This window comes from Balaenoptera borealis, assembly GCF_965194805.1.
Source record: "Balaenoptera borealis genome assembly, chromosome: 2".
NCBI lineage: Eukaryota > Metazoa > Chordata > Mammalia > Artiodactyla > Balaenopteridae > Balaenoptera > Balaenoptera borealis.
The window spans coordinates 12859387-12877783 of record NC_138867.1 but is presented as its reverse complement, the minus strand read 5'-3'; the positions used below and the strand labels follow the sequence as shown (position 1 = coordinate 12877783).

General features: G+C 42.5%; 1 protein-coding gene across 7 annotated transcripts in view; it reads right to left on the bottom strand.

The window, feature by feature from the left end:
* The window catches only part of TRIO (trio Rho guanine nucleotide exchange factor), a 373499-nt gene that overhangs the window by 105671 nt on the left and 249431 nt on the right, over positions 1–18397 (bottom strand). For all 7 annotated transcript variants that reach the window (XM_082381867.1, XM_082381868.1, XM_082381865.1 and 4 more), the window contains 4 exons: positions 16114–16229; positions 12702–12824; positions 493–687; positions 277–392 (listed from right to left, as the gene is read on the bottom strand). In XM_082381867.1, the coding sequence (XP_082237993.1) occupies positions 277–392; positions 493–687; positions 12702–12824; positions 16114–16229 (550 nt within the window). The remainder of the gene's footprint in view (positions 1–276; positions 393–492; positions 688–12701; positions 12825–16113; positions 16230–18397) is intronic.

Below are 18397 nucleotides of genomic sequence, written 5' to 3'. Positions count from 1 at the left end.
GAACTATTGATGACAAATAACACTAAAACAACTTGTCAACCACATATGAAATGGGGGTGCATGGACAAAAACAACAGGATACTGTTTCTGCATCAGGTGACAAGGGGACAGTGGACACGGTGGCATTTTTGCTGTAAAAACTAAGCACATTCAGAGCAATGAAAAGTATTAACACTGCTTGATTTCAAAGCACACACAGAAGTAAGCATCTTTGCCCAAGTGACATTTTCTTCACTTTTTCAATGAATCCTGGCAGGTTCTTAAAGACAAGCTTACTCTTTCCTGCGGGCAGATTTCCGTTTTTCTTCATTAAGTTCATGAGCGGCATCGCGGAGTTTCACCTCTGACCCGGGGATACTGGCCGGAATGATATCTAGCTGAAGACTTTTACTCTGTGGAACAAGGGAGTCAATGAACTTCAGTTAATTAAATCGACAAACAGTACACGAAGGAGAAAACAGTCATTTATTCAGTTTGCACAAAGCAATTTACCGATTTGTTGGAATCTGAAGAAATCCCCAGGGCTTTCTCCAAAGAGGTCCTGTACTTCTCCATCCGCAGAGAGAAATCTCTGTACCTCTTATCCACGGCAGTGACACATTTTTTTATCTCTGCCGCATGGGCATGCCCCTTTTCACAAAAGCCATCAGCCAGCTGTATCAATAGCTTCACTCTCTCTTTGGTTTGCTGCAAAAAAACAACAGGAAAGTATTGTGAAGCAAATGAACCCAACTGCCAGAAACCAGAAACACAGTGGCAACTTGCCTACAACTCTGAGCTCTGAACAGGAAAATAATTGCTGGTGACAGAGACTCAGACTGAAACCCTCAGTCCACCCAATTCATCTCCCCGATCCTAGACTGGCTCCGTTTCCTCAGCTCTTCCGCAATGAATGGCATTTTTATGACCTCGAGGAAAAAGCCTGGACTGTCTTTGGACGGTGTCTTCACCTGGTGGATGCTCGGTCACTCTGCAGAATGAACAGGTGGGTGCTCACTCGGGACGGCCTCTACATTCCACGACGCTCCTCCTGCGAAGGCCGTAGGTACTGCTTACAGACACCTCCCGCCTTACGCTTGTTTATTCTGTGTCCCCAGTTAGACCGAAAGCCCTTTTAGGGCAGCAGCCGTCTGAGATTTTCGTTCTCCTGGAGCCTATGTGGCTAAGCCCCCGCCGCCGCCCCCCGCAGATACTCAACCAAATCCCTGATGCCGCGGCATCACAGCATGCGCTCGTTTCTTCTTTAATTCTCAGTAGACCCGGAGGAAAAGTCACGACTAGGGAAGCTGCCTTCATAGAGGTATTTTAAACTTAGTCCCTGTTTTAAAACTCTCTCTCAGAAATACACTTATTTCATTTTATGTGCACATAGAAAGATCTTTAAGTATGACTTTCCTACTTTTATAGCCAAGGATAACCATAAAACACTGGTCCGAAAGATAGGTGGATAGATACATACATACATACGGCAGTGATTTCACTCAAATCTGATTCTTCAACAGATTTTTCGTCACGTCCGTTTCATTTATTTCACTCGCTATGACTCACTACTTTTATCATTAGTTGTCACCATTTCATTTAGTCCTTCAACATTCCCACTGACACTTCGTAAGAGTACGGTTACTCTTCTGCAATGGAACCTGCTTTTCTCACTTAGGCTTGAACTAGAAAATCTTTATGACTAACGCTCAGGAAATTGACTTTAAAAATCCCCCAAAGGAAGGAGGTCAGGGTTCAAAACCTGGATAAACGGTCTCACTTTGTGCAGTAAAAGTTCTGAGCAGAGTTCACCAGGCAACCTGCAGAGCCAGCTGCGAGCATCCTCAGACTCTACACGACCCCCCCCCCCCCCGCCGGGCTCCTCCACAGGGTCCAGCTTGCCCACCACCCCTCCAGGCTTGCTGGCCTCCGCTTCTGTGCACCGGTGCCCCTTCCGCCCGGAATGCTGTCCCCCTGGACGTCCCCATGGTTCCTTCACGCTTTGCTCGAATAACGGCCGCTTCTCACCGGCCTCCCTAACCCTCACGACTGCCACGCGCCTCCCTCACCTTGCCTGCTCTGCTCTGCCCCACAGCACGCCTCGCCCTCCAAAGAGGTGGAATTCACTTGCTCAGATCGCCGCCTGTCTCTCTCCTGGTTCGAATGCACCTGCCAGCAGCCAGGGACATTTGCTCACTCTGTTCCCTAGTATCTCACACACCTTCTACGTGTCTGGCACGTGGTGGCCATCTACCAAATATTTATTGAGATAATAAATTAACATTAGGTCCTTTATGCAAGTGTGTATACACCTGCAACTTTCATGGGAGTGGTAGTTACTTTTAACTGGCATGAATACATACTTTACAAAAAAACTACAGGAAAACAGAACTCCAGAGACATTAATACCTCTGTGAAAAGAACTGCTATTGCAAATTGTGTAAAAGCTGTTTATTGGAGAAAGTCAGCCGAACAAAACACTCTGAAAGTTTTCAGGGCCTTCATCTTGTGTGGAAATGAACTCAACCTAGAGTGAGCTAAAAGGAAAATATCTGTCAAACAAACCTTCTGACTTGTGATCAACACGATACCTTTCTGGTTAAGACAAGCCTAATGATATATCAAGGAAGTAAGAAATCAAAGCTTCAGACTTGGAAGCATAAATTCCAAAGGGGATTTAAGTTAGAAACATTATTAAATTTTAATATCAAAGAGAATTAACACGGCTGATACAGGATTTTTAAAAAATCAGGTTGCCTAAAGAAGGTTTTGCTGTTTACCAAGATGTTAACCTTCTGAAAAGCACAGGGAAGTTGTGTTTTACCACCATTTAAGCATTTCTTTTCCACTGTCATGAATGACATCAGTGGAGCGCACTGCAAACAGCTGACCCTTGAACAACTCAGGGGTTGGGGTGCTGACCCCTGCACCTCACTTCTCACCCCGCCCCCATGCAGCCCACATCCGAGGCTTCAATGGGATCAGGCAGTACTACAGTACGTATTTGTTGACAAAAATCTGAGTATAAGTGGACCCACACAGTTCAACTCCGTGTTGTCCAAGGGCCCCTTAATCTTTAAGGGGGTTAAGAAAGTTATTTCATGCTTTAATCAGTGGAGACATAGAAGTGAAGATAAAAAAGATAATGCATCTTACCTACATTAAACAGAAAACAAAAGCCACCAAGAAACTAAAGGAAGATTTTCATATATGTCAAAAACACATCACAAAACAGACTAGTTGCAAGCATGTGACACCAATAGGCTGATTCTATGAAATTAGATACAGAACAAAAGGTTTCCTATAGGCAAAGCCTGGTAAATCGATAAATCTTCCATTTGTAAACTTCATTTAAACAAAAATGCTCATCCTATAGTCAGAGGCTTCTTGAGGAGACCTGCCGTAGCCTCTCTATCAAAGATGGCAACCCGCCCCTCCCCCGTGGCTTTTTCTCTTATTATTTAACATGTATGTATATATATATTTACTCATTGATCATGTTATTGCTCGTTTCTCTAACTAGAACGTGCAATCCACGAGCTCTGCACCAATGAGTGGTTCCTGGTATACTGTAGAGGCCAATAAATCATTGTTGAGTGAATGAATGGTGTGATCGAAATTAAGTAGGATGAACCTGCTAATCTATGAACCTTTTATAACGGTGTATTTTTATTTTAACTGGTATTTTTTAAATGCATTCACAGAATTCAAAATTCAAAAGGTACAAAAGGACACAATGTGAAAAGCCTTCTCACTCCACATTCACCTGTTACCTGTATCAGCTTCTTGGGTATCACCCCCGAGATGTTTTATTACATACAAGCAAGTGCGTGTATGTATAATATGTGTGTATTTTTCTCCCTTTCCTTTTTTGCATAAATGCCTATGATAAACACTGCTTGGCACCTAGCATTTTCACTGAACAACTCTTGCTTGCCCTTCATTATCAGGACACAGCTGCCTCCTTGCTTGTATAAGAGATTGTTATGAAAGCAGATTTTCATTTTTGAAGAATGCAAATGTAATTTGAACCACCTCATCTTTAGGCATAATCAAGGGGCTGGAGAAAAATAAAGGCAGACCAAACGTTTACATCCACATGCTCACAAGAGCTTTACTCACCATGTTCTCAGGTAATCAGAAACCCAGAAAGGATGCACATTCAATGGTCTCAGACACTTTCTAGCAAAGTAAGGCATTTGGCATTGGGGACAAAGTTGTGAAGGTCTTAGCAAGGCAGTGGGTTTCAAACTTGAGTGTGCATAAAAACCGCCTGGTGGGCTTGTTAGAAATGCTCCTTTTCAAGCCTTGCCCCCAGAGAGTCCAAGGCAGTACATGCCTGGTGAGGACAGAAATCTGCTTTTAAGTAAACACCCATGGCCTGGATGCCGGTGGTGCTTAAAAGCAGTTTGAGAAATTACTGCCTTGAGTTGCAAAGGAATCAAGCTGAGTCTTAATCAGATAGTGAAGAGAGGTTTCATTTCCATTAACCCTAAAAATGTTACAATATTAATTATGTAACTACTGAATCGGAAGATGTCACGTCAGAACAAAGGATTCTCTACATAACAAGAGAAAAATGACTTCTTAGAAGACACTAAGACAGAGGGACAGAAGGAGAACAAGAGCATCATTTCAACACGAAACACTAAATGATGTCTCCAAGCACCAACGCAGGTGCTTTCTGATTAAAAGAAAAGGAACCAGAAACCAAAGAAAAAATGCTAAGAAAAAAACCTGAGAGGTGCTCTTTTCAAAACCTATCCGTTCCTCTTAGCAAAACGAATTCAATATACCCAACAAAAGAAACAGCTCTATTTGGGAAACAGAAAGATCAGATGTCACCTATGATTTTAGATGCTTATTTTTTAAATAAAATGCAGGCAAAACTATGCCTATTACTGCTCATTCTTCCAAAAACCACAACCCAGGTCTGAGGAAAAGGGAAAACTAGAAATAATGGAAAAATCCCTTTGTACGTGCTCCACTGGTGGCACAAAGCTGCCACGCTACTCAGCTCTAGATGACGACATTCCCACCACAACCTGTGTGCGTGGCATGACGCCCCCTGGAGCTGGGCAGTGAACAGCTGCGTGGCTTACACGTGGCTTGCAGAGTGGAGCCTCCATGGAAATTTAAGTCAGTGCAAAGGAGCAAAGCTTGAATCTACCTGAGTGGTATCTTAGGCATTTTCTTACTATCTATAACCAAAGGACATTCAATGAAACAAATATAAATCATATAAGGCACATAATAACTGTATTTATTATCCAATTCTTAACAAAAAATAAGAATTATACGGCCAAACATGTGCTGCAGCTAGAGGAAGGAAAAGATACGATCCTTACCTGCAGAGGTACGACAGGCCAGCTCCCCTCAACCGAGCGGGCGGGGGCGCCCTCGGAGCACTCATGGCCCCTCTGGGTGTGGCTCGCCCTACCCACATGCTCCTGCTGCCAGGCCTCCCCACTGAGCCCCGCTAGACTGTGTGTCCTCCAGAACAGAGACCAGCGGTTCCCACAGCCCGGGCACCGAGAGCCTGAATGGAAAAAGTACACGTACAGCTTGGGGTGGAGGGGAGCTGAGAAGAGAGCCCCAGGAAGAACAGCAGGAGTCAGAAACTGTTACAGAATGTATGAAAAAGTACAAATAAACATAATACAAAGTAGCTGTTGTCATTCTAAACGATTTAAAAATTCCCCATGGATACGTTTTCAAAGCCAAGTCAAGGGCCACACAAGAAATCCAATCTTTTTACTGTACAGGAACACTTCTTTTTTTTAAGTTTTAATTTTATATTGGGGTATAGCCAATTAACAATGTTGTGAGAGTTTCAGGTGCACAGCAAAGCGACTCAGCCATACATATACATGTATCCATTCTCCCCCAGACTCCCTTCCTATCCAGGCTGCCACATAACACTGAGCAGAGTTCCCTGTGCTATACAGTAGGTCCTCGTTGGTCATCCTTTTTAAATATAGTAGTACATATACACCACTTCTCTTTTTGTTGTTGTTTTTCAATATAACCTTTTATTTTATTTTTTTAACATCTTTATTGGAGGATAATTGCTTTACATTGTTGTTAGTTTCTGCTGTATAACAAAGTGAATCACCTATACGTATACATATATACCCATATCTCCTCTCTCTTGCGTCTCCCTCCCACCCTCCCTATCCCACCCCTCTAGGTGGTCACAAAGCACCGAGCTGATCTCCCTGTGCTATGCGGCTGCTTCCCTCTAGCTATTTTACATTTGGTAGTGTATATATGTCAATGCCACTCTCCCACTTCGTCCCAGCTTACCCTTCCCCCTCCCCGTGTCCTCAAGTCCATTCTCTACGTCTGCGCCTTTTTCCTGTCCTGCCCTGCCCCTAGGTTCTTCAGAACCTTTTTTTTAGATTCCATGTATATGTGTTAGCATACAGTATTTGTTTTCCTCTTTCTGACTTACTTCATTCTGTATGACAGACCCTAGGTCCATCCACCTCACTACAAATAACTCAATTTCGTTTCTTTCTATGGCTGAGTAATATTCCATTGTATATATGTGCCACATCTTCTTTATCCATTCATCTGTCGATGGACACTTAGGTTGCTTCCACGTCCTGGCTACTGTAAATAGAGCTGCAATGAACATGGTAGTACATGACTCTTTTTGAATTATAGTTTTCTCTGGGAATATGCCCAGTAGTGGGATTGCTGGATCATATGGTAATTCTATTTTTAGTTTTATAAGGAACCTCCATACTGTTCTCCATAATGGCTGTATCAATTTACATTCCCACCAACGGTGCAAGAGGGTTCCCTTTTCTCCACACCCTCTCCAGCATTTATTGTTTGTAGATTTTTTGATGATGGCCATTCTGACGGGTGTGAGGTGATACCTCATTGTAGTTTTGATTTGCATTTCTCTAATGATTACTGATGTTGAGCATCCTTTCATGCATTTGTTGGCAATCTGTATATCTACTTTGGAGAAATGTCTATTTGGGTCTTCTGCCCATTTTTGGATTGGGTTGTTTGTTTTTTTGATATTGAGCTGCATGAGCTGCTTGCATATTTTGGAGATTAATCCTTTCTCCATTGCTTCGTTTGCAAATATTTTCTCCCATTCTGAGGGTTGTCTTTTCGTCTTACGGTTTTCTTTGCTGTGCAAAAGCTTTTAAGTTTCATTAGGTCCCATTTGTTTATTTTTCTTTTTATATCCATTACTCCAGGAGGTGGGTCAAAAAGGATCTTGCTGTGATTTATGTCACAGAGTGTTCTGCCTATATTTTCCTCCAAGAGTTTTATAGTGTCTGGCCTTAAATTTAGGTCTTTAATCCATTTGGAGTTTATTTTTGTGTATAGTGTTAGGGAGTGTTCTAATTTCATCCTTTTACATGTAGTTGTCCAGTTTGCCCAGTACCACTTACTGAACAGGCTGTCTTTTCTCCATTGTATATTCTTGTCTCATTTACCAAAGATAAGGTGACCATATATGCATGGGTTTATCTCTGGGCTTTCTATCCTGTACCACTGATCTATATTTCTGTTTCTGTGCCAGTACCACACTGTCTTGATTACTGTAGCTCTGTAGTATAGTCTGAAGTCGGGGAGCCTATTGCTCCAGCTCCATTTTTCTTTCTCAAGATTGTTTTGGCTATTCGGGGTCTTTTGTGTTTCCATACAAACTGCGATATCTTTTGTTCTAGTCCTGTGAAAAATGCCATTGGTAGTTTGATAGGGATTGCACTGAATCTGTAGATTGCTTTGGGTAGTATAGTCATTTTCATAATGTTGATTCTTCCAATCCAAGAACATGGTATATCTCTCCATGTGTTTGTATCATCTTTAATTTCTTTCATCAGTGTCTTATAGTTTTCTGCATACAGGTCTTCTGTCTCCTTAGGTAAGTTTATTCCTAGGTATTTTATTCTTTTTGTTGCAGTGGTAAATGGGAGTGTTTCCTTAATTTCTCTTTCCTATTTTTCATCATTAGTGTATAGGAATGCAAGAGATTGCTGTGCATTAATTTTGTATCCTGCAACCTTAGCAAATTCATTGATTAGTTCTAGTAGTTTTCTGGTGGCATCTTTAGGATTCTCTATGTATAGTGTCATGTCATCTGCAAACAGTGACAGTTTTACTTCTTCTTTTCCAATTTGTATTCCTTTTATTTCTTTTTCTTCTCTGATTGCTGTGGCTAAAACTTCCAAAACTATGTTGAATAACAGTGGTGAGAGTGGGCAACCTTGTCTTGTTGCTGATCTTACTGGAAATGGTTTCAGTTTTTCACCACTGAGAACAATGCTGGCTGTGGGTTTGTCATATATGGCCTTTATTATTTTGAGGTAAGTTCCCGCTATGCCTACTTTCTGGAGAGTTTTCATCATAAATGGGTGTTGAATTTTGTCAAAAGCTTCTTCTGCATCTATTGAGATGATCATATGGTTTTTCTCCTTCAATTTGTTAATATGGTGTATCATATTGATTTGCATATATTGAAGAATCCTTGCATTCCTGGGATAAAGCCCACTTGATCATGGTGTATGATCCTTTTAATGTGTTGTTGGATTCTGTTTGCTAGTATTTTGTTGAGGATTTTTGCATCTGTGTTCATCAGTGATATTGGCCTGTAGTTTTCTTTCTTTGTGATATCTTTGTCTGGTTTTGGTATCAGGGTGACGGTGGCCTCATAGAATGAGTTTGGGAGTGTTTCTTCCTCTGCTATATTTTGGAAGAGTTTGAGAAGGATAGGTGTTAGCTCTTCTCTAAATGTTTGATAGAATTCGCCTGTGGATCCATCTGGTCCTGGGCTTTTGTTTGTTGGAAGATTTTTAATCACAGTTTCAATTTCAGTGCTTGTGAGCAGTCTGTTTATATTTTCTATTTCTTCCTGGTTCAGTCTCAGAAGGTTGTGCTTTTCTAAGAATTTGTCCATTTCTTCTAGGCTGTCCATTTTATTGGCATATAGTTGCTTGTAGTAATCTTTCCTGATCCTTTTTATTTCTGCAGTGTCAGTTGTTACTTCTCCTCTTACATTCCTAATTCTATTGATTTGAGTCTTCTCCCTTTTATTCTTGATGAGTCTGGCTAATGGTTTATCAATTTTGTTTATCTTCTCAAAGAACCAGCTTTTAGATTTATTGATCTTTGCTACTGTTTCCTTCATTTCTTTTTCATTTATTTCTGATTTGATCTTTATGATTTCTTTCCTTCTGCTAACTTTGGGGTTTTTTTGTTCTTCTCTCTTAATTGCTTTAGGTGTAAGGTTAGGTTGTTTATTTGAGATGTTTCTTGTTTCTTGAGGTAGGACTGTATTGCTATAAACTTCCGTCTTACAACTGCTTTTGCTGCATCCCATAGGTTTTTGGGTCATTGTGTTTTCATTGTCATTTGTTTCCAGGTATTTTCCGATTTCTTCTCTGATTTCTTCAGTGATCTCTTGGTTATTTAGTAGCATATTGTTTAGCCTCCATGTGTTTGTATTTTTTACAGTTTTCTTCCTGTAATTGATATCTAGTCTCATAGCATTGTGGTCAGAAAAGATAATTGATATGATTTCAATTTTCTTAAAATTACCAAGGCGTGATTTGTGACCCAAGGTATGATCTATCCTGGAGAATGTTCCATGAGCACTTGTGAAGAAAGTGTATTTTGTTGTTTTTGGATGGAATGTCCTATAAATATCAATTAAGTCCATCTTGTTTAATGTATCACTTAAAGCTTGCGTTTCCTTATTTATTTTCATTTTGGTTGATCTCTCCATTGGTGAAAGTGGGGTGTTAAAAGTCCACTACTATTACTGTGTTACTGTCAATTTTCCCTTTTATGTGTGTTAGCATTTGCCTTATGCATTGAGGTGCTCCTATGTTGGGTGCATAAATATTTACAATTGTTATATCTTCTTCTTGGATTGATCCCTTGATCATTATGTAGTGTCCTTCTTTGTCTCTTGTAATAGTCTTTAAAGTCTATTTTGTCTGAAATGCGATTTGCTACTCCAGCTTTCTTTTGATTTCCATTTGCATGGAATATCTTTTTCCATCCCCTCACTTTCAGTCTGTATGTGTCGCTAGGTCTGAAGTGGGTCTCTTGCAGACATGATATATATGGGTGTTGTTTTTGTATCCATTCAGGCAGTCTGTGTCTTTTGGTTGGAGCATTTAACCCATTTACATTTAAGGTAATTATCGATATGTATGTTCTTATTACCATTTTCTTAATTGTTTTGGGTTTGTTATTGTAGGTCTTTTCCTTCTCGTGTTTCCTGCCTAGAGAAGTTCCTTTAGCATTTATTGTAAAGCTGGTTTGGGGGTGCTGAATTCTCTTAGCTCTTGCCTGTCTGCAAAGGTTTTAATTTCTCCGTTGAATCTGAATGAGATCCTTGCTGGGTAGAGTAATCTTGGTTGTAGGTTTTTCCCTTTCATCACTTTAAATATGTCCTGCCACTCCCTTCTGGCTTGCAGTTTCTGCTGAAAAATCAGCTGTTAACCTTATGGGGATTCCCTTGTATGTTATTTGTTGCTTTTCCCTTGCTGCTTTTAACATTTTTTCTTTGTATTTAATTTTGATACTTTGATTAATATGTGTCTTGGCATGTTTCTCCTTGGATTTATCCTGTATGGGACTCTGTGCTTCCTGGACTATTTCCTTTCCCGTATTAGGGAAGTTTCCAACTATAATCTCTTCAAATTTTTTCTCACACCCTTTCTTTTTCTCTTCTTCTTCTGGGAACCCTATAATTCGAATGCCGGTGCATTTAATGTTGTCCCAGAAGTCTCTGAGACTGTCCTCAATTCTTTTCATTCTTTTTTCTTTATTCTGCTCTGTGGTAGTTATTTCAACTATTTTACCTTCAAGGTCACTTATCTGTTCTTCTGCCTCAGCTATTCTGCTACTGATCCCTTCTAGAGAATTGTTAATTTCATGTGTTGTTCATCATTGTCTGTTTGCTCTTTAGTTCTTCTAGGTCCTTGTTAAACGTTTCTTGTATTTTCTCCATTCTATTTCCAAGATTTTGGATCATCTTTACTATCACTACTCTGAATTCTTTTTCAGGTAGACTGCCTATTTCCTCTTCATTTGTTTGGTCTGATGGGTTTTTACCTTGCTCCTTCATCTGCTGCTTATTTCTGTGTCTTCTCATTTTGCTTTTAACTTATTGTGTTTGGGGTCTCCTTTTCGCAGGCTGCAGGTTTGTTGTTCCTGTTGTTTTTGGAGTCTGCCCCCAGTGGCTAAGGTTGGTTCAGTGGGTTGTCTAGGCTTCCTGGTGGAGGGGACTAGTGCCTGTGTTCTGGTGGATGAGGCTGGATCTTGTCTTTCTGGTGGGCAGGACCGTGTCCAGTGGTGTGTTTTGGGGTGTCTGTGAACTTATTATGATTTTAGGCAGCCTCTCTGCTAATGGGTGGGGTTGTGTTTCTGTCTTGCTAGTTGTTTGGCATGGGGTGTCCAGCACTGGAGCTTGCTGGTTGTTGAGTGGAGCTGGGTCTTACTGTTGAGATGGAGATCTCTGGGAGAGCTCTTGCCGAATGATGTTACGTGGGGCTGGGAGGTCTGTGGTGGTCCAATGTCCTGAACTCGGCTCTCCCACCTCAGAGGCTCAGGCCTGACACCTGGCCGGAGCACCAAGACCCTGTCAGCCACATGGCCAGGTACGTGGGGAGTTTCTTGCTTTTTGGGAGGTCTGAGGTCTTCTGCCAGCGTTCAATAGGTGTTCTGTTGGAGTTCTTCCATATGTAGATGTACTTTTGATGTATCTGTGGGGAGGACGGTGATCTCCACGTCTTACTCCTCTACTATCTTGAAGGTGTCTCCTCAGGAACACTTCTTTTTACCCAAAAATTATTATGCAGCTTCATCATTTATTTTCTACTTTTAAATGTGAATTAATTTCTAATTTTTTCTAAAACCTTAACTCTATCATCAAAAACAGAGGTGCTCCTGAAAACAGTACATAGAATGTATATTCAAAACTTTGAAGAACAAAACCAAAAACACCACAGGTTGAGAAGGGAAGCCTAGAAGCCTCAAAATTGTTTTGAGGTAAAAGAAGGAATTAGCCCCTGCAAATATTTTAATTGAGAAAACAGTCGTGTCAACGTGTGAATTCTTACATATCTGCTTAAAAATTCACAGTCACATGTACTGCATATGCCATAAAGATGTATTTAATTCAGCAGAAAAGTGAAAATGCCTCGAGTTTCATAAGCCTATGCACAGCCACTGACATAAACTCTGCCAACTATAAAACCCAGACAGCTTCGTGACTGGACAACTGGGCGTGATGCTACTGCAGCAGTTTTCACTGTTCAAGACGAGGAAAGGAAACATGTACAGGATCCATCTAAGTCAGGCTGGGAACACCAGTATTCCATAAAAATAGCAAGTACTCAGCAAATACGTGGAAAATAGAACAGAACGAAAATAAGAGAAGAATGCAAAGGACAAAGAAGAAAGAAGAAATAAAGGAAGGAGGTGGGAGGCGTTTCCAGAAATCAGAGGAACAAGAGGAAACAGATAAACGAACGGACAAGTGAGGACAGTGTGAAAGGCCTTAGAATTACCACTAAATTAGGGTCTAACCGTCCATCTGGCTCACCCCGTTCCTCCAATTGCATAAGGTATTTCTTCAGTGATATTTTTAAGAAAGACCTCTTCTACACAAAGCATCCTGGTCGAGGTTATCTCGGAAGCACCCAGGCAGGCACGCAGGCACTGACCCAATGCGCGCTCACCTTTGCCGTGATCTGGAACTCCTCGTGCTCCTTTAGCAGCTCCTGGGTGTGCTGGACACTCGAACCCGTGGAGGTGTGTGTGGAAAGGTAGAACTCCCCACTGTCATGGATCCACTCCAAAGCCTAGAGACGGAAGGAATGGAAACATGTTCACGGCTGAACGTCAGTGAAGCAAGTCCCAATACCTCAGGATCTCATTTAAATGCAAAGTCACAAGCCCAGGCGCATCAAGAAACACTCCCTCAAAGGGAGATGAGCTTCTGAAACATGTATCTTAATTCCAAAATTAAAAGTTGACATTCTAGGAAACTGTAATCATGTCACTTAGGCATCAACGATAACAAGCTGAGGAGTTTCTTATAAGCATGAACCTAAAGGACAATAAGAGTCCAGTGAATAGCCTCCCTCAAGAATACTGAGACAGTGCGGGGAAGGGGAAGTCTGAGACCCTCGTATTGCTGAATACTGAGACATTCACGTCACAGGGACTTGACAGCCTTCCTGGGGTGTTCTAACTTAAAAAAGGAAAAGAAAGCAGATGCAAATTCCCAGCTTTCAAATGTACAATGTTAGCCGTTTCTTCCTATTCCTGCCTTCAGTGAGCACTCAGGTGTGCACCCACTTCACTTGCCTTCTGGGGGCTCCTACAGAGCACCATTATGCATAAAGATGCTCTGGGGAGATGCCGGCAGAAGTGGCTTAACCTCCCAGATGTAGGAGAGAGATGACCCCACCTGGGAGGAAGGGGGCCGGCAAGGTCCAGATGGCAACAGAAGGACACATTCTGACTCCTATTCTTTCATGTTTTCAGATGGAAGCCATTTTTTTCCTTCTATGTGCAAATATCTGAAGTGAAATCTTACTTAAACATACACATCTGAAAAAGCAACACTATGGAAAAGAAACATAAAAACATGGAAGCTTTCATATCTGCCCTTCACAGTATCTGAGTCATTTGCCGTGATTTGCTGCTCTTGGACCAGAAACGTCACTGTCTCTGTTAGATACTTCACAGCATTTATGGCATTTTAGAAGAAAAAAATGAAAAGGAAGCCACGACCCAGATTACTTACCATGCAGCTTCCGGGCTGGGAATTTACTTCCGTTTTGCCCGAGCATGGCTATCCCATCTCTGACACAATGCTGACAATGACAGTGCACCGAGGCAGAAAGCCATTTTGGTCAATTTATTCAAAGGTCCCTACTTCCTCCGTTCACACAGCGAATCGTGCCCAAGCGCCCTCTACGCAGGCAGGTGCTGAGGGGGGCGCTGGGGTGGGAGAGGCTTGGGCCCTGCCCTTGTGACCAGGAGGGACTCACAGGCTGAGAAGGGATGGGCTCGGGAGGAAAGGGGCCCTGCACAGGGGGAGGCTGGAGGCGAGGCTGGAGGGCGACAGGGGGCCCTCGGAGGCCACAGGCCTTTGGACTTTGGTCTGGAAGTGAATGGGGCTGCCACATGGAAAAGGGACTGGAGTGGAGAGTGAGCGAGAGAAGCAACACCGGTTAGCAAACCGGTCCAGGGGTTTAGACGAGACACGGCTGGGCTGGTACCCGTGAGGGCTCCGAGGGGCGGAGGAGGGGGCAGATGTGCTGCATCAGGCCCCGGTGAAGGGGTGAAGCTGGGAAGATGAGGGAAAGGCAGGAATCAGGTAAGATGAGGGCGGGGACACGGCGGACGGGGAGTCCCGGGTCCACTTCTGCTTTGGTTAAGGCCAAAGTGGAGAGACGCAAGGAGGGAGCTGGGGTTTCTACGTCTGGAGACCAGAAATGGAGGTCAGGGCTGGGAGACACCAACAGTGAGAGCTAAGGAGAGAGGAAAGAGAAACAAGAACAAGCCCTGAACTGAAAGCCAACTTTCGGAGGCAGAGATAAGGGAGGGGGGGGCACAGACAGCCCGGGAGGAAGAGCCCAGAGGCAGGAGGCGTCCAGAGCAGAGCAGGGGCTGGAAGTCACCTGCCACACCCCACCCGCAACTCGGTATTTACTGTGGGATTGTTGCTATTGTACAGCACAGAAGCCAACCCTACAGGGCCGCGGGGCTGACGGGCCATCATCTGTAACGGCAGAAACTGAATGATTTTATTTTTGGCACGTGAACTGACTTTAGGAAAAAGCAACAGCATATTCCATTATTTCTCTCTGTCAAGGGAATTATTTACAATTTTGTTCTCCGTAGCTGAATGACTCCTTGTCTTTCAACAGAGAGATAAACAAAGATGTGAGAAAAGATTATGAAACAATCTCTAATTAGAAATAAAATCAGGCCCTCATAAATCTGAAATATGGTTAGATTATCCTTAAATAAAATGTTAAGAAAATGGAATTTAAACATGAAAAAAATACTACTGCTTGCCACCCCTGCTGGGAATATGATAACTGCATATGGGAAGGTCAGTCAAGACAAGGGAGAGGCCGGGTCGGGGCGCCAGGTCCAGGGACCACGAACTCCTGCTCACACCCTGGGACACCCAGCTGCTCTGGGCAGCAAGTTGCCCAATGAGAGACTGACATTTACCAAATTCAACAAAATATGTTCCCCACGTGAGAAACCTGTGCTGAGGAAAATGTAATCTTTCTTGAGCTAAAAGGATTTTATCGAATGCCTACGCTGCGTCAGGCACGTGTCAGGTTTCCAGGTGGATCCAGAAGACAGAGCAGGTCACACGTGGTCACCAGGGACCGACAGCCCTGAAGAGGGCCTGGGGATGCGGAGGATGTAAGGTGCCCGCAGGGGATTCTGAGAACAAGCCTTCTCCCTTCCACTCCCTCCTGACCCTCTGAATTCTGGACTAATGGGCATGGATTCTTATGCTACTGTTAAGGCCAGAGAGAAGTGACAGGCATCTTCCTGTTTGAGTTACAGTCGGACAGACTTTACCCTAAAATGATCTCCATGACTGGCCATCGATCCCAAAATGACTTCCGAGGGGGGGGGGGCACTGCAAACGTACCCTCTTGCCTTAGCCAAATGCATGACCTTTTTTTTGAGTATACTGAATTCTGAGAAATTCTGCCACATTTCTTACTTAATTTTAGCTCAGTTTATCCGAAGAACAAAATTTTGTCTTGAAAATATAAGTACACCAACATGGAAAACTGCCCACCATATTATTTTACAGTGACTTAACTCATCATGACCATGACTGCTCGTACTTTGCTGTCTTAACTGTGGGGTGACGGCAGCTGGGCAGAGCTAAATGGCACACCTGTTGAGGCCAAAATCACTGAGTAACACACTTCTACGAGGCTGGGGGTTTTTTTTTTTTTGCAACAAACTGTTAAGCAAAAGGCAAGGCTGTTTTGATCATCAGGGAGTGGTTTCCCATCTGCTGCCATGTCAGAAGCTGCCCGCCTGACGATGGAGGCCTGAGCGTGGGGAGGAGGGCGCCGGGGGGCCCGTGGGATGGCTGACCTGCTTGGCGCTTCGCTCAAAGACCACGTACTGCTGGCACTGGTCCAGCCGCCGCTTCCTCATGGTCCAGTAATGCAACACCCTGTTCTCCCGCTGGAAGAGTTCATTCAAGATATCTGAGAGGATGCAGAGAAAGTCGCACGTTGGTACTCGCCGTCGAGCAAAACACCCACAAAATCCCGTTCATTTTTATTTAAAGACATTTTAACGCAAATGCCATTGTGAGCCAGAGTATCATTCACTGAGCCACACGGCCTGCCTGCCTGGCCTTCCTGACACGCCTGTCCAGACCTCTCCTTGTTCTCTTACTCCAGTTTACTCTTGGGACTGACATCACTGGACACTCGAACTGGCCTCTAATCCCTCAGGTCGGCTGGGTCGGTGGGATAGCTACTGAGTCCCCTGCTGGGGCAATCTGACAATGGCTGGAAAAACACCAGTATTAGATGTTTTGTGCAAGACCATGAGAACTTTCCTGCGGAAGGAATTTAGTATACATCAAAAGATGTCAGATGAAACAGTGGAGTACTAGAAGAAAACGACGGGCTTTAAAAACAAAACCAAAAACATAAACCCTTAGGAGAGGGAAGGAAATGAAGTTGAGAAGCATGAAGCTAGAAAGGAAAAGTTAAAACAGCAACCTGATTACATGAGAATTAAAAATCTCATAACCAAATAATAACCGCCATAAAAATATTACACAAATAAAAAGCTAGGAAAAACTACTGCGAACATAGAAGATGGATCTAACTTACTTAATAGTCAACAGGAAAATATGAATAATCTGTTAGCAAAGTGAGCAAAGCATATAAACGTGGAGGTCATGATTATATGAAATGAAATATGGGCACTAAAAATACAGAAACGTTTCGTCTCACTCAAAAACAATGAGATCAGTTTACACCATTTCCTGGCAAGGACTGCGCTGCCCAGGGCTAGAAGGGACAGAGGAAACCTGTGTGTCTGTATTACTGAGGGAGGAAAATGGAGCACAACCCCTGCAGAGGTCATTTGGTGACAGGTAATGACACTGAGTGGTGCGCACCCTTGAACCAGGAATTTGTCTTTCAGATACGGTGCTGACACAAGCTCTCAACACAATTTGTACCCAGATGCACGCACACTGAGGTGCTGTTTGGCAAAACTGGCAACAACGTATGAGCCCATGGATTAGGGGTCAGATTAAATCAATTACAAAGTCACCATACTGGACGTTAAAAGTAACAGAGCAGATCTCCAAATTCTGATACAGAATAAGATTATTACTAAGCGTAAGAAGAAGATTGCAGGGGAATATAGTCCCACTTCAATAAAAAAATTAAAAAGCCAGATGGGTGAGTTGAAGCTACACATGTTTGTATCTCTCTGCATATTTCCATTTATGTGCGTAGAAGGATGCACAAAAAGGTCTTCACAGTGGTTACCACTGGCAAAGGAATTTAGATCATTTATATACATTTGTACACTTTAAACATTCTTTACAGCGAGTCTGTTTTACTCTAGAAGTTTACAAAGTAAACAGATAAAAAAAAACTTCAGAAAAAGATTCCCTGACTGAAATTGCAAATCAAATAAGTGGTACCTGGAATATAACTTTATTGGAAAACTTTAAAAATAATAACCTCTCCACAAATATCTACCGAGTTCCTCATAGGCTGAGTACTTCGCGAGAAACAGGAGCCTGCGAGCTGCATGTACCTGCCAGCTCACTGGCTGGTCCTGTTACATTATCTTTGCTCGCCTAAAAAGTGAACCAGTTTAGTGAAGCAAATTAGCACTGAAATTTGAAGCCTGCCAAAAAATAAGCTACCACTTAAATGAAACGAAAATGAGCGTTAAGTCTTCTCTAGTCTCTTATTTCCGTAGCCTCTGCCTGGGGCAGGACTGAAGCTCAGGTGAGGATTAAAGCTGATAGAATAGGGCCTGAATACTGAGACTGTTTTAAACAACTCCCATCATTTTCTGAGGACCCACTTCCATGTCATTTCAATTAAACTTTTAAAAAAAATTATGATTAAGTTTAAAATGATGTATCACCTGGATGCATTTTTACTGCAAAATATTCAATCAGAATTCTACAGCATAAAAATCATCAGTACCCTTAACTTCCACCCATAACAACCCTACTTACAGTTTAGTATAATTGTTGCCAGGTCTTTTTCTATGCATTTATATATGTGTGTGTGTGTGTGTGTGTACGGTTTTGTACATTTTTAAACTCAAATGATACCCATCTACCTATATAACATTCTTTGGCAATTTGCTTTTATTAATAATGCTTTAA